This window comes from Hypomesus nipponensis, chromosome 17 (assembly GCF_054491055.1).
Source record: "Hypomesus nipponensis isolate SF chromosome 17, ASM5449105v1, whole genome shotgun sequence".
Lineage (NCBI taxonomy): Eukaryota > Metazoa > Chordata > Actinopteri > Osmeriformes > Osmeridae > Hypomesus > Hypomesus nipponensis.
In genome coordinates, this window is record NC_140377.1 from 15,307,414 (window position 1) to 15,321,409 (window position 13,996).

Sequence of the window (13,996 nt, forward strand, 5' to 3'; positions counted from 1 at the left end):
TGCAAAGAGAAGCGGGACAAACCTGGTGGCCAACTACAAACAACGTCTGACCTTGCAACCAAGTACTAAGTCATGTTTTGCAGAGGGGTCAAATACTTATTTCATTCACTAAAATACAAATCAATTTCTAAAAATGTTGTTGTGTGTTCCTGGATTTTTTACATTTATTCTGTCTCTCACTGTTTAAATAAACCTACCATTAAAATTATAGACTGATAATTTCTTTGTCAGTGGTCAAACATACAAAATCAACAGGGGATCAAAAAAAAAATTCCCTCACTGTATGCCTGTCACTGTGTGTAGGACTATATATCAGCCTTTCTTTATTAATCCATTCCTTGTTCTTTTTGTAGGTCAAAGTGGTCTAGGAAAGTCCACTCTTGTTAACACACTGTTTAAGTCCAAAGTCAGCCGCAAGTCCTGCACTCCCAACTACGAAGAAAAAATATCTAAAACTGTGAAACTGCAATCAGTCAGCCATGGTGAGTATATGCACATGCACACAATTCTACTTTCACACAAACATAATCAGATGAACAAACCACGAACACCCACATACATGTTCAGACTTTTCACAAAGCAAAACACACATACATTCAGTCACTATATACACACATATACACACACAGGGACGCTAAATAATACGGTGCCAACCAAATAAAAATGTATTTGTATAGCCCTTTATACAAGCGATGTGACAGAGGGCTTCAAATACGCCCATAGAACTACACCAACTTAAACCTTCAAGGAAGACAAGGAAAAACTCCCAGAAAAACTCACTAGAGGAGAAAAAATTTAAGAAACCTTGGGAGGAGCAATTTGGTGAGGGATCCTCTCCTCCAGAGACGGTTGGTGAAACGGAGGGGCAGAACACAGGCTAAACATAGTCATACAACAGGGAAGTGTCAATGGGTGTTGAAATCCCAAAATCCAGTGTTCAACTTGGGTAGAGGTAGCCACAGGGTTGGGGACTGTGATCGGCGCAGCATCACTGGCCGGGGGACTAGCTCCAGCTTTGGCAGACTGTCACAGATCAACCTCCACTGGCGACCAGGTCCAGCGTTGACTGACCCACGACCAGGCAGACGCTGACAGCTCAAACCCCCCACACCATAGGGAATGTGTGGAGGAGGGACAGAGAATGCCAGGAGCATGGTTGTTTCAACCACGATGTAACAACGCTTACACATACACCTCACACACACTCTCCATTACCAAGCAGCTTTGCCTTTCCTGATGATACTGAACTGTGCCTGCCCTGTTTTAATGCCGCTACAATACATGTAATGTCTTTCTCGAAGGCTTTGTCCTCACACACAGTACATGGTCTCACTCCTCCTTTGCATTTTATTAATATGATGCCCAAGAGATGGCCTGGTGACTTTACCTCATGCGGCACAGTCTCTCTCTCCCCTTTCCCTCTCTCCGCCTCTCTTTCTCTGTAATGGTGAAAGTTAGATGAAAACTGGTGATTGTAACTGCCCTTGGAATTAATAAGACACAAACTCTTTGAAGTAATAAGCCCCCGTTCAAGTGTTTAACATTAAATTAGCTGCACGGTCTATAGAGATCTTGGGACGAAGCCACTTATTTTGTGTTTTGCTAATGCAGAATTCGGTCAAATAAATTCGGTAAAATAGACTAATAATAATTGGAACATAACGTGAAGTAACATAGCATTTTATTTTGTTTGAGTTTTAACTTGTCCAGTGGGACAAGTAAAGTTCTCTTCCACTTGCCCTACAAAAAATCGGACAAGCCTTAATGTCGAGCCCTGCTAGGGGTATGTGAATGCTGCACTACCTGCAACAATGGCAGACAGATCATCCAGAGAGTCCCATAAATGTAATATTTTCGGCTTATATTATTGATAAAAAAATTATGACGGCCTTGTTCTGTACTCTACATTGCTCTGTGCACAGGAATTTTGAAGGGCAGTTGCTCTGGCCTGAAAAAAGGGCACGAGTGGCAATTTTTTACATCTAGGTATACATGAAATACTGCAGCTGTTAAAATTGACTTAATTAATTTATTTATTTATTATTCCCTCTGAGGGCAAACGGGCAGTTGTCCGGGCAACCTTAGCCACAACCTGTGCACGTCCCTGCCTATACATATGAATTTTCAACCATGTTCTTAATTGAAACTTAAAAAAAATTGCTAGTTCGCTAGCTAACATTACATTGCTGATTCGCACAACAGTCCCGCATTTCTCTGATCAGCCTTGAATGGAATCCATGCATCTCTACAGTTTTAACTCATCTCCATTAGCAGCAAATTTCGTTTGATATCAGTGCATAACACTACTTGCTTTGGAGACATCGATATACGTAACCGTAACCAAGTGGTGTCTCATTTCATAGGGCTATGTAGCCTTTACCCCTCAGTTTCGAGACACAAGGGGTAAGGGGTAAGGGTAAGACAGAATATTGGGATTCGGCCTAATTCTTCCCCATTCTACTACTATGTGCACACATCAAGCTTGTCGGGTGAGCAGTGGCGGTCCTAGCACATTTCCCGGCAAGGTTTTCCCCCGCAAAAAAGTGTGACACAACTCTCCTAAATATAGACATAATTGTCTCCCACAGCAAAGCAACTTACGATATAATGATACAGCAAAAACGCCTGTTTGGTTTAGTCTTCTTTTGTACAATAGACCCTTGTATGTCTACTTGACAGGTGTTCAGTCTTAAGTGGTCAGAATCTATCCAAGCTAAACATGGTTATGTTTGTGGAGACTGGTTGTGCTGGCTATCGCAGAAGGCTGCGGTCCATCAGGACCAAAACCTCACGCCATACAAACAGTTTCTTCCCTTCCGCTGTTGGCCTCCTCAACAAGGCCAAAGCTCACACTGACTGAATGTAAAAACGATTTACATTTTGCACTACACTCAATTCCTGTAATATTTGTATTTTATATTGTAAATTGGCAACTTATATTTTACTTTATTGTATATTTTATTTTAATTGTATTCCACTTAGTATTGCTAGTTATGTATCCTTAGTATAGTTAGACCACATATTTAAATTTAAGATGTGTTTAAGATGTTTACTGTATGGACCTTCCTGCCAAAGCTAATTCCTTGTCTGTGCAAACTTTCATGGCGAATAATTCTGATTCTGATACTGTTAAACTTGTAACCTCTCTCTGTGTTCCTCCAGCTGTAAAATGAAACAATCGAGGCTTGCAAGTGCACAGTCTAGACATGAAATGAAACCATGAAAACAGGTGTTGATATTTGTCCGCATTTAGATCTTCTTTTTTTTTTTTACTCATATATGGCAAACTTTTTCACACTTCCCTCAGGCAGATAATGGGTGGGAACTGGTTGCTGGTTAACTCAGAATCAGAATGGGTTTTAATTGCCATGAAAGTTTGCACAGACAAGGAATCGATACTTTTGATCGATTCCCCGCTCTGCCAAATGACGTTGTGTCCTTGGGTAAGGCACTTCACCCTACTTTCCTCGGGGGGAATGGCCCTGTACTTACTGTAAGTCTCTCTGGATAAGAGTGTCTACTAAATGCAAGTCTCCACACATATAGGAGTAAAGATCCCATGACATGCTGTTTTTGGATGCTTTTATATAGGCCTTAGTGGTTCCCTAATACTGTATCTTAATCAGAATTACAGGCACAACGAGCAGTCCCACAATGAGCTTTCGTCAGGACGTGCCGTTTCTGGGTTTGTAGCTTTAAATGCTATGAAGAAGAAAGAGGCGGGGCTAACTGCCATGCTTCGGTCGTTTGGAAGCGATGATGCCTCAAGGAAAAAACTAAATCGCGCTTGCACGGTCGTAGCTCATTTTCTCATTGGTGGGCCAGATTCTCTGGGCGGGCATAGCAGAGAAAGGGGAGGTAACCCCCTATTGTGATGTCACAACAGGGGGATTTTCAAAACCGAGCGTTTGAGCTCTCATTTTCTCAAAGGTGGAGAAGAATACCCAGGGCTTGGTTTACACTTATCGAAATTTCTAGCCACTGGGGGAAAAAATGCAGGCTAGGGGAACTCGTATTAATGTTAAATAACCTCCTAAAGTTAAGTTTTCATGTCATGTGACCTTTAAATAAGTGGTGTAAGTTTAGACAAGTCTAACTATACTATACAAAAGGTGCAAAGTCTAATTATCTAATACAAAGGGGACAGGTATGTAGAATTAAATAAATATAAAGTGTAAAATAGCAATAATGTACAATATATAAAAATAAAACAATACAAACAGGGTGCTTAGTACAAATCTTACAAATATGAGTGCAAAAATGGCAAGGGTGCAATATATGGCAATGGTTTAAAGTCTGTGGTATAAAGTCTGTGTGAACCCTTGGCCTTGTAGAAGAGGGCAGAGGCAGATCCACCCCCAACTACTGTATACGGACATCGGCATTGCAACTGCGCTACCTAGCTAACTTAGCTAAAAAATTTACAACTTCTCTGCATGTTTGGTACATAACAGTAACAGAAAAACACGAACATTCTTGCCTACACATAAGATGATCACACAGCCCCTAAACAGGACAGATAGATAGATATTAAACTTACCCAAGTGCAACAGACATGGTTGTGCTAGTCGTCTACAAGTCACACACAGCCACGCAAGTGTGACCACTACCAGCTATGCCAACGAAAAGCTAGTGATTTGCTGGTGTGGGTGGTTCGTATACATACTTGAGTGAGTTTAGCCAATTCACGTCAACTGAAGTGTTGTGAATCGTGTAGGCCTACATTGGTTCATTCCCATTGTGCATGTTCTATATAGCCCTTCTGTTCCCTAATGGTCTAACAAAGGGCCCTGAATTTGTTTAAGTTTGCTATTTGCCTTATGAATTTTGAGTTCCTATATTTATTATTAAGTATAACTATTACCTCAACGGTCACATATACATTAACAGTAAAAGGAAATACACACTCTGGTAAGTTTACTTTACATACACCTTTAGTGTACTTTTAACAACAAAAAACAAGTCATTTAGCAGACACTCTTAGCGAACCAGCAACCTTCTGATTTCTAGCCTGATTCCTTAACCGCTCAGACACTTGACTCACACTCACATTTGACTTAAATGGTCACTTCACTCATATGAGCTAAACTAACAACAGTACAACAGTATGATGTGTGTCTGTGTCTGTCAGTAAAATATCTCTGTGGATAGTAGGATAACGAAGAATGGCTGGTGTCCAATGCAATAGCGAGCGTTGATGTCAGCGTCTTTCATCCAGCATGGCTAGAGGAACCTTGAGTGATGTCCGAGAATCTCATGGTACTATCTGGTTTCTTTGTTTAATGAAACTCTTGTGCAGTTGTCCCCGCGTTGGCAACATATAAAACTAAACCTACTATAGTAAACCATGTTGATTAACAGTACTAGTTAATTCACTGTGTTAGTGAAAGGCACTCCGCGGCTTACGAGCTAGCTAGTAACTTACACGCGAGTAGTTACACTATAACTTGAGCAGATATGATCTCCTTTGCTTCTTGCAAGTAGTAAGTTTACAGTATCCTGTAAAGCTAATTCCACAATTTGCTTCTCAATACATTATATACGTGTGAAATTAGTTCCTGAAAGCATGTGCAAAGCGCGAAAACTTTGTCGCACTGAAATGTGGAGTTACACCGTTGAACAGTTCCCTGTTCAGTGGTCTAAAACTCTTCCGTATTCAGCTCAGGTTTTGTATAGGCAGAGGCAAAACCCAACCGATCTACGTCACAGCGACCTATCTACGTCAGATCACAGATGGTTGCATTCTGTTACTCAGCTGGTACGATGCAAAGTAATTAAGACAATCCACTTGTACGTACTCGAACCACATCTCCTCCTATGAGCGATAGTGCGTGAAAGACTGAAATAATAATAATTGGCAAAGGAAGATCTTGGCTATGTTAGGATATAATTCATTGTTTGGACAACTGCTCTACATGGTTAGATACTTTGGACCTTTGGGAATGTATGAGGATGAGGTTTTGATGTGTTGTGTGCATACAACTTTTTTTTCTGGCATTGTTGAAGGAACGGTCACCGGACAAAGACGTTGGCTGTACTTGCTGTTGCTACTTGATCTTGAATTGGTTTATTTCAATGGAAGCAATAGAATCGTAGCTTTCCAATGATGTATAACATGTGTAGCAGTAAAAAAAAAAATTGTTCGAATTAAGTGCGTCGTAACTGAGGGAGGGAGGGGCAGCATTTCTGTATCGCGGGCAAGATAGGACCGTAAACAGGTTAAATGGCCGATACATTCTGCCCATTTGATTGACACCTTGTTTGACCCCATAGGAGCTTCCATGCTCCGTTGACAGCCCTCTAAAGCCAACTAGGTCTATGCGTCCTGCCCCCCCCCCCCCCCCCACACACGCACACACACATTCTAAACAAATTTCTCAAATTGGCTTTGACTGGCTCCGAAATTAGCTTGTTAGCTTTGTAGCTTAGCGATAGCTGTAAATTCTGATACCCCATATGCTAGGTATCTGTGTAGCCTTAAAAATAAAAGTCTATTGTGCAATATGGTTGACAGAATCAGTGTTCTTTGTGTGCCAATCCTTGGAATCAGATGAAACACTCCAATGTGTTAATGCTTCAGTTTTTGTGTTTCAGTAATACTAATGAGGAACTTGGTTATATAGACCTTTTTTGAAACGTAAACAATAACAGACCAGTTTAGAACGCAAGGCCCTGAACTACATCCGGTTAGCGCATCTCATACATTAGTCGCTAGCTACTTTACCATCGAGTTAACATGATATAGCACATATTACCATCAATCAACTGGCTGTGAATAGCAGCGATACATCGAATAGTGTCCCCTAACCCAGTGGTTCCCAATCCTGGTCCTCGGGACCCCCTGTTCTGCAAGTTTTAAATGTTTCCCTGCTTCAACACACCTGATTCCAATGAATGGTCGTTAACAGGCTTCTGCAGAGCTGGATAACGGCCCATTCATTTGGAGCAGGTGTGTTGGCGCAGGGAAACATCTAAAACATGCAGGACAGAGGGTCCCGAGGAGCAGGGTTGGGAACCACTGCCCTAACCAACCCACTGGATCAGAACGTTATTTATTTTAGACTATAATTTATTTTAGGCTGATCTGAAATTGATAGCCTAAGGTAGAGCTAGAGCTAATGTATCCCGATGTCTACCACTATTTCAAATAGTAGCTAGATTAGCCTACCAAATACTATTTGGTAGAGTGCGTTTACTGTCAGTAAAGAGGTTGTTGGAGCTTATAAAAGTCTGATGCCTACAACATTTTTTTTTAATGGGAGTCAACAAACAATGTACATATTAAGATAGAGACGGCTTAAAAAGACCTAGACCAGCTATGATGCCTGCATACTAAATGCAACGTTCGGGAAGGTGTGCAGCGGGTAGGTTGTATCTGTTGAACTTGTGAATAACTGCTGTGAAATTGTAGTAATTAATAAATGCACAGATAAGTGTTCAATGTGATCTGCTGGTTTTACATCACCCACATGTCATTTTTGAATCCAGTGTATGGTCGAGGGTTAAAAACCAGGTGGATATGAGAGTTAGCCATAGCCTAGGACTACGCATGCAGTGTCAGATCCACAACCGTTTTATCTCTACTGAAGTATATTTATTGTTCAGGTGGATCCCTTGCCTGTTGCGCAAATTCATTTCAGTAACCTAAGCCAGGACACATCCCACTGATGCTAGGCATGATTGGAAATTCCCTTCCATGACAAGTTATGGCACCCCAAACCACCTTTTTAAAGCACTAACTCAGATAGCAAACTTTATTGAAACTACACTTTCAATGCCAATTTAATTGAACCAACGTCAGACTATGTTACCCATCATCATGTACCCTTATTTAATATTGAAACAACAATGAAAAACCAACACGATACTGGTATTTCCACCAATATATTGAAACAACGTTGAAAAAACAACCTAAATCAATGCTATTCTAACGGTATTTCCACCGATATTACTATTGAAACAACGTTGAAAGATCAACAAGCTATTGTTTACAGCAGCAACCCAGTCATCTCGTTGTCCCGTTTTTATAGAAAATGTAAACTTGTTGAAACTTGTTATTCCCCAATCTCGACAAAGAGCCAAACACAGCAACAATTGACATTGTTTTAAAAAACATTTTTTGCCACTGTAACTTGCTCACTTATGCTTTAAACTAGCTGACTTCCATCAAAACAATCATTCGCACGTCTTAAACCGGAAGCTTTCAAGGGCCAAACTTGATGAATAAAAATTCTACAATGTTCATCAAAAAGGTCTATATATGATAGTTCTAAGTACCACCTTTCATTAGAGATAACAATTATGAAAAAGAATACCTTTTTATCCTAAGAATTTGACCTTGGTTACAAAGGGTCATTCTGGAGTCATCAAAAGGCCCTTTTAGAAAACGCGTTTTCAGGCAAATTTAACAGGATTCCTTAAAGGTTAACAACACATTCTTCTTTGGTGTGATGAACTTAGAACTCATTTTCAATTCCACTTTACTGGATCTTTAATCTCGAGATCTATTATCGTACACGCGGACTACAAAAAACTTTCCACCATTCTTTCTTCTCGCATCCCTTCATTCTTTTTTCCTACTCCCTCTCCACCAATCAACAAACAGCAGATACCACATTATTACCATGAACTCTGTACATATTAACCGGAAATAGACGTCATAGGGTGTGTTGAATGGTACCTCATTTTTAAAAATCGGCCATACGGTTCAAAAGTTACTTGTGTAAACACAAGTCCAACTTTGACCAGTTGGTGGCGCGAGAGTGCATCAATGGGAGACATTAAACTTAGTGAATATAAAGAAGGGACTGTGCTTAATGAGTGTGCCAAATTTCACAACTTTTTACGATACAATTCTAGGGGCTGCCATAGACTCCAATGGCGGAAGAAGTGTAATAGTAATAAGAAAAGGTAGAAACACTTAAGTTGCTTTGCGGCTTGGCCACCAACTACAGCTTGCGTTTGTGATGAGCATACGGTCAGAACAGCACCTCTTTTCAGCAACAGCGGCTAAGCAAATCCTTTTTTAGATTGTCCAAGGTTTTTAATCAAAACTGTCTTTGGTGAAATGCTTCGAGCAAAGTAATAATTTAGTGTCGTACTTTATAGGGATCTTCCCATAAATAAACATCAGCCATGTCTGTCAGTGTCTGGTTCCTTGGGGAGATTATAAAAAGTGTCAGCATTCCCAGTACAGCCTGGAACACTGGATTTACGATGGTTCAATTTTAATATACTTTAAAAACGTTCAAACTTTCTCCTTTGTTGTTCTCGTGAAAGTACACAGAGCAGCGCGCAGCTAAACTAGTGTCTGACCAGAGGGCTGGTCTGCAGGTAAATGTTGGGGCGTGACAAAGTTGATGCTGCAAGTTGTGATGTCACAACTTGCACTGTTCCAAAAGCTAGAGTTTGCAAGTTGCCGTTTCAAAATAGTAAAATGTTGATAGGTTCACTGTATGTATTACTTTACACACCAAACTGTCATTTTTCAACTATGATAAGGTAAAATCGGTTTTGCAATCAATCGCCCTTTTAATAAGCCAACTTTGCTGACAAAGTATGAGTAGTTGGTGATCCAAAATTGTATTATCTTGAGTGACTTCAACACTGTCTTAATATGAGGGCTATACATCTAGCAATAGACCAATTTTTACCCCACGTCACACGACTGTAAAGCAGGCTCAACTGCACATGTCGGTTGAAAAAGACAAACCTTTCCCCGGTCTATGACACTTGGAGTGTCGATCAGGTCCTCATATATCTCTTGCCACTGGATTGCAGGGCTTGAAATAAACTTTTTGAGGCACTTGTACATTTACGTTTCACTTGTCCATAAACAAAAGTCACTTGACCCCGATACCTTTAAATAGCCTGACCAAGTGATCGGGCAAAACTAGCCCTCAGGCAAATGACAAATGAAACAGGCTCGGTTAAAGAAATCCGAGATGCTGGCTATCTTCAGCAGGCTCATATCTACAAAAGGCAGTCCTCCCTCCCGACGTTTTTGGTAGAGTGAAATACAACATTGTGCCAGTGAGCGACCCGAGCGACCCGAGTCTGACTCTGAGGCTAACGACAAAACAGCATAACGCTGTGAGACACAGTCTCACTCAGACTGCCAGTTTTACACAAATCACAAAAATAATCGAACCAGCTGGCTAAAAAACAGAATTCCCATATCTCTTGAATGATGCCCTGCTTGACTTTTTTGGTGTAAACCTTTTGATGTAGAATTGACCCAACTGTAAAATTATGAACTTAGTGACATGACGCAACCAAGACAAGAGACTGGTTGCAGCTTAAGACAATGCGGTCTACCGGGCGGTATTTCCACTCAAATTTCAAGGCTTTTGTCACCCAAAAATTCTGATGTGACAGATCAATTTGGAATCGCTTTCTCTCTTAAAGGCTGTCCTCCTTGACCTTTTTGGTCATTTTAAATCAAACTATTTGTATTATCCGTGAGGTCTTTTTGCCATTATAAATGCTATCCTTTCCCGGTTTTCTGCAACCACATTGTAAACATTCGGGATGTGCACGCAAACAAAGAATTGGTCTATAGACAACTAATACGATTTTCTGACCCACTATTCTCATCAGACCTTGCTGACGACCACCCTCTATAGTATGTACTTTGCTGCTGACTAACAGAATAGAAACTCTCAACCCCCCTTTTTCAGGCCTTCAGCTGAAAAGTGAGATGGTTGCACAACCTCCTGTCCCTGTCCTCTACTGTCAAGCACTGATAATGTAGTTACAGACTATTAAAAGTCTGTAAAAAAGACTCTGCAAATCGGCTCTCCCAGTCACTGTGCCTCTGTACTTAATTGCAGGTTACTGGTTATTGGCTGTCACATTTCCACTCTCAGAATATTCCTGCTATCTACACCTGAAGATCCTCAAATTATAGTGTTTTGGGTGCAGAACATGCACATGTCTACATAAACTACACACAGTTGTGCACACCCATACATTCAGGCTAAATGTATATCTCTCAGGTGTTTTGCGTTTTTTTATTGCTCCACTTTTCTGCTGCAAAATACACATACTCTCTGTTGCACAAAAACTCTGTCTTAATTACAAATATTGCCATAAAGTGTCGAGGTGATGGTTGTTTTGCTGGAAAGCCTTTGCTGTTAAACATGCTTCACTACTTCATAAAAAGTGAATGCTCTTATGTACTCCTGTATCTCTGTCCTTCCAAACGCTTGTTCTCTTTGGGAGTTTACCACAAATGTGTATTGACCAACCTTCACTCTCTGGTGACTGGCTTTTTAGAAGAAAAATCTTTAAAAATAAATGCGCTTTCTTTCTCTGTCTGGCTGTCTGTATTTCTCTCTGTGTTTGTGTAGTGATTGAGGAGAAGGGAGTCAAGATGAAGCTGACGGTGATTGACACCCCAGGCTTTGGAGACCAGATAAATAATGAGAACTGGTGAGTGAGCGAAAGAGAGGGACAGACAAAAGGCACGCGTGGATAAAGAGTGTGGGTATAGTCAGTCTATTTTAATAAAAAAAGACATTTGAACAATTCATTAAGCATTATACATTCAGAATGTACGCAACTGTCTTGGTATTATGATGTAAGTTTACAGTATCGTTCTACAATAATGAGGGATGTCACAACACATTACAAATGTAGTTGATAAGTTATTTTGAATTGTAAATGTGATAGGTCATAATGCAATCGAAAGGTGATAGTGATGTCACAATGTATTTTTAACAGCTAAATCCAACCACATTTAAAGTGTGTTAAGCCATATTAGATTATAAATATGACAGTTATGTTAAAATACGGTTTGACTATCACATTTAAAATGTTTAGAATGTGTTTTAATTCTGCATTGTAAATATGGTAGTGAAGTCTGAATACATCATAAATGTGATTATTTTGTTATCTAAATGTGACAGTTAAGTCAAGATACATCAGCCATAACATTATGACCACCTGCCTAACATTGTGTAGGTTCCCCTTTTGCTGCCAAAACAGCCCTGACCTGTCAAGACATGGACTCCTCTATACCTCCACTAGGCCTCTGAAGGTGTGCTGTGTATCTGGCACCAAGACGTCAGCAGCAGATCCTTTAAGTCCTGTAAGTTGCGAAGTTAGGCCTCTATGGATCAGACTTGTTTGCCTAGCACATCCCACAGATCAATTGGATTGAGATCTGGGGAATTTGGAGTCCAAAATTGAAAAACATTACCCAAAGGATCACACAGCCTCCGTGGCTTGCTTTCTCCCCATAGTGTGTCCTGGGGTGCCATCTGTTCCCCAAGTAAGCGACACACACACAAGGCCATCCACGTGATGTAAAATGTGATTCATCAGATCAGACCACCTTCTTCAATTGCTCCGTGGTCCAGTTCTGATGCTCAAGTACCCATTGTAGTCGTTTTCAGCAGTGGACAGGGGTCAGCACGGGCACCCTGACTAGTCTGAGGCAACGCAGCCCTATATGCAACAAAGTGTGATGCACTGTGTTCTGACACCTTTCTATCAGAACCAGTATTAACCTTTTCAGCAGCTTATCTGTTGGATTGGACCATACAGGCCAGCCTTTGCTCCCCACTTGCATCAAAGACCCATGACACTGTTGCTAGTTCACCGCTTTTCCTTCCTTGGACCATTTTTGATAGGTATTGAGCACTGCAGACCGGGAATACCCCACAAGAGCTGCAGTTTTGGACATGCTCTAACCCAGTCGTCTAGCCATCACAATTTGGCAGTTGTCAAAGTTACTCAAATCCTTACGCTTGCCTATTTTTCCTCCTTCTAACACATCAAGTTTAACAACAACTTTTTCACTTTCATTCCTAATATATCCCACCCACTGATAGGTATCATGATGTTATGGCTGATCGCTGTACATACAACAATGGTGGAAAAATCATAATGCATTCTAAATAAGATAGTTAATCCAAAACACGTTATAAATGTGTTTGTTAAATCGGGAAGCATTCTACATAGGGCAGGTTGGTGAAGTCAGGTGTCCCTGCTTTCTCCACAGCTGGGAGCCTATAGTAAAGTATGTCAACGAGCAATATGAGAAGTACCTCAAGGAGGAGCTCCACGTCAACAGGAAGAGACTGATCCCTGACACGCGTGTCCACTGCTGCATCTACTTCCTGCCCGCCACTGGACACTGGTTAGCATGCTTGTGACCTTGTTTCCAGTTTTAATTCAAATTAAATACAGTAAATTCCAATGAGGATTAATTGATCTACACCATACTATGTTTTTTATATTAAGTGTTTAAGTAGTTATTTTGTTATGACACTTACTATTTGACATATCCCCAAATTAAGCACATATCTAAAGATATAGTTTATCAACATTTATAAACTCCCACCCAATTTTCCTCCAGACTTCGAGAACTTTGCTACAATATTGTAACTTCCTCTATGACTCACAATTAATGCTTTTAGGGCAGAATTGGAAAGAATACAGCCGTGAGGGGGAGGTCCCACAGTGTGAACTTGTGCAGCAGTTCTGTACCGTTTTTTATGTAACCTTAAACACCAACTCAGTGTCAGCCTCCAAGTCTGAAACAGGAAGTCTGTTTTACCCCCTTTCCACCAAAGTGAACCGGGAGCTAGTTCGGAGCTGGTTCAATTTGCGAGCCTTCTACGAACCGGTTTGCTTTTTCACGGGCAAGAGACAGACCCCTCGCCCCTCGGCTTGAAGCAACGGCCCCGGTGGATGTAGGTGGTATTGCATTTACGGTTAGGTTCCCGACTCTTCCGGTCGTTTTTATTCTATTAACTCCAGTCAACATTTACAAAACTATCTACCCCCCCCCCAAAAAAAATCGATCCTCAAACTTGGCTCTTACTACTAGCTTTTTCATAAAAAAATGTTTTCTGATTTTTGCAAAGTTTGAAACCAATCCAAATTGGGTGAACTAGCACCCCATTTATTTGCCTACGTCAATAAAAGTTGCCTGCAAATGTGCTCACGGATACTAACAGGGCAAAAGCACAAAAGTTCACATCGGCCG

At 40.8% G+C, this 13,996-nt stretch overlaps 1 protein-coding gene across 2 annotated transcripts in view; it reads left to right on the forward strand.

Annotated features, from left to right (window-relative positions):
• septin12 (septin 12) overlaps positions 1-13,996 on the forward strand; it is a 152,837-nt gene that overhangs the window by 85,807 nt on the left and 53,034 nt on the right. For both annotated transcript variants that reach the window (XM_084678313.1, XM_084678314.1), the window contains exons 3-5: positions 354-482; positions 11,352-11,433; positions 13,007-13,144. In XM_084678313.1, coding sequence (XP_084534439.1) covers positions 354-482; positions 11,352-11,433; positions 13,007-13,144 — 349 coding nt within the window. The remainder of the gene's footprint in view (positions 1-353; positions 483-11,351; positions 11,434-13,006; positions 13,145-13,996) is intronic.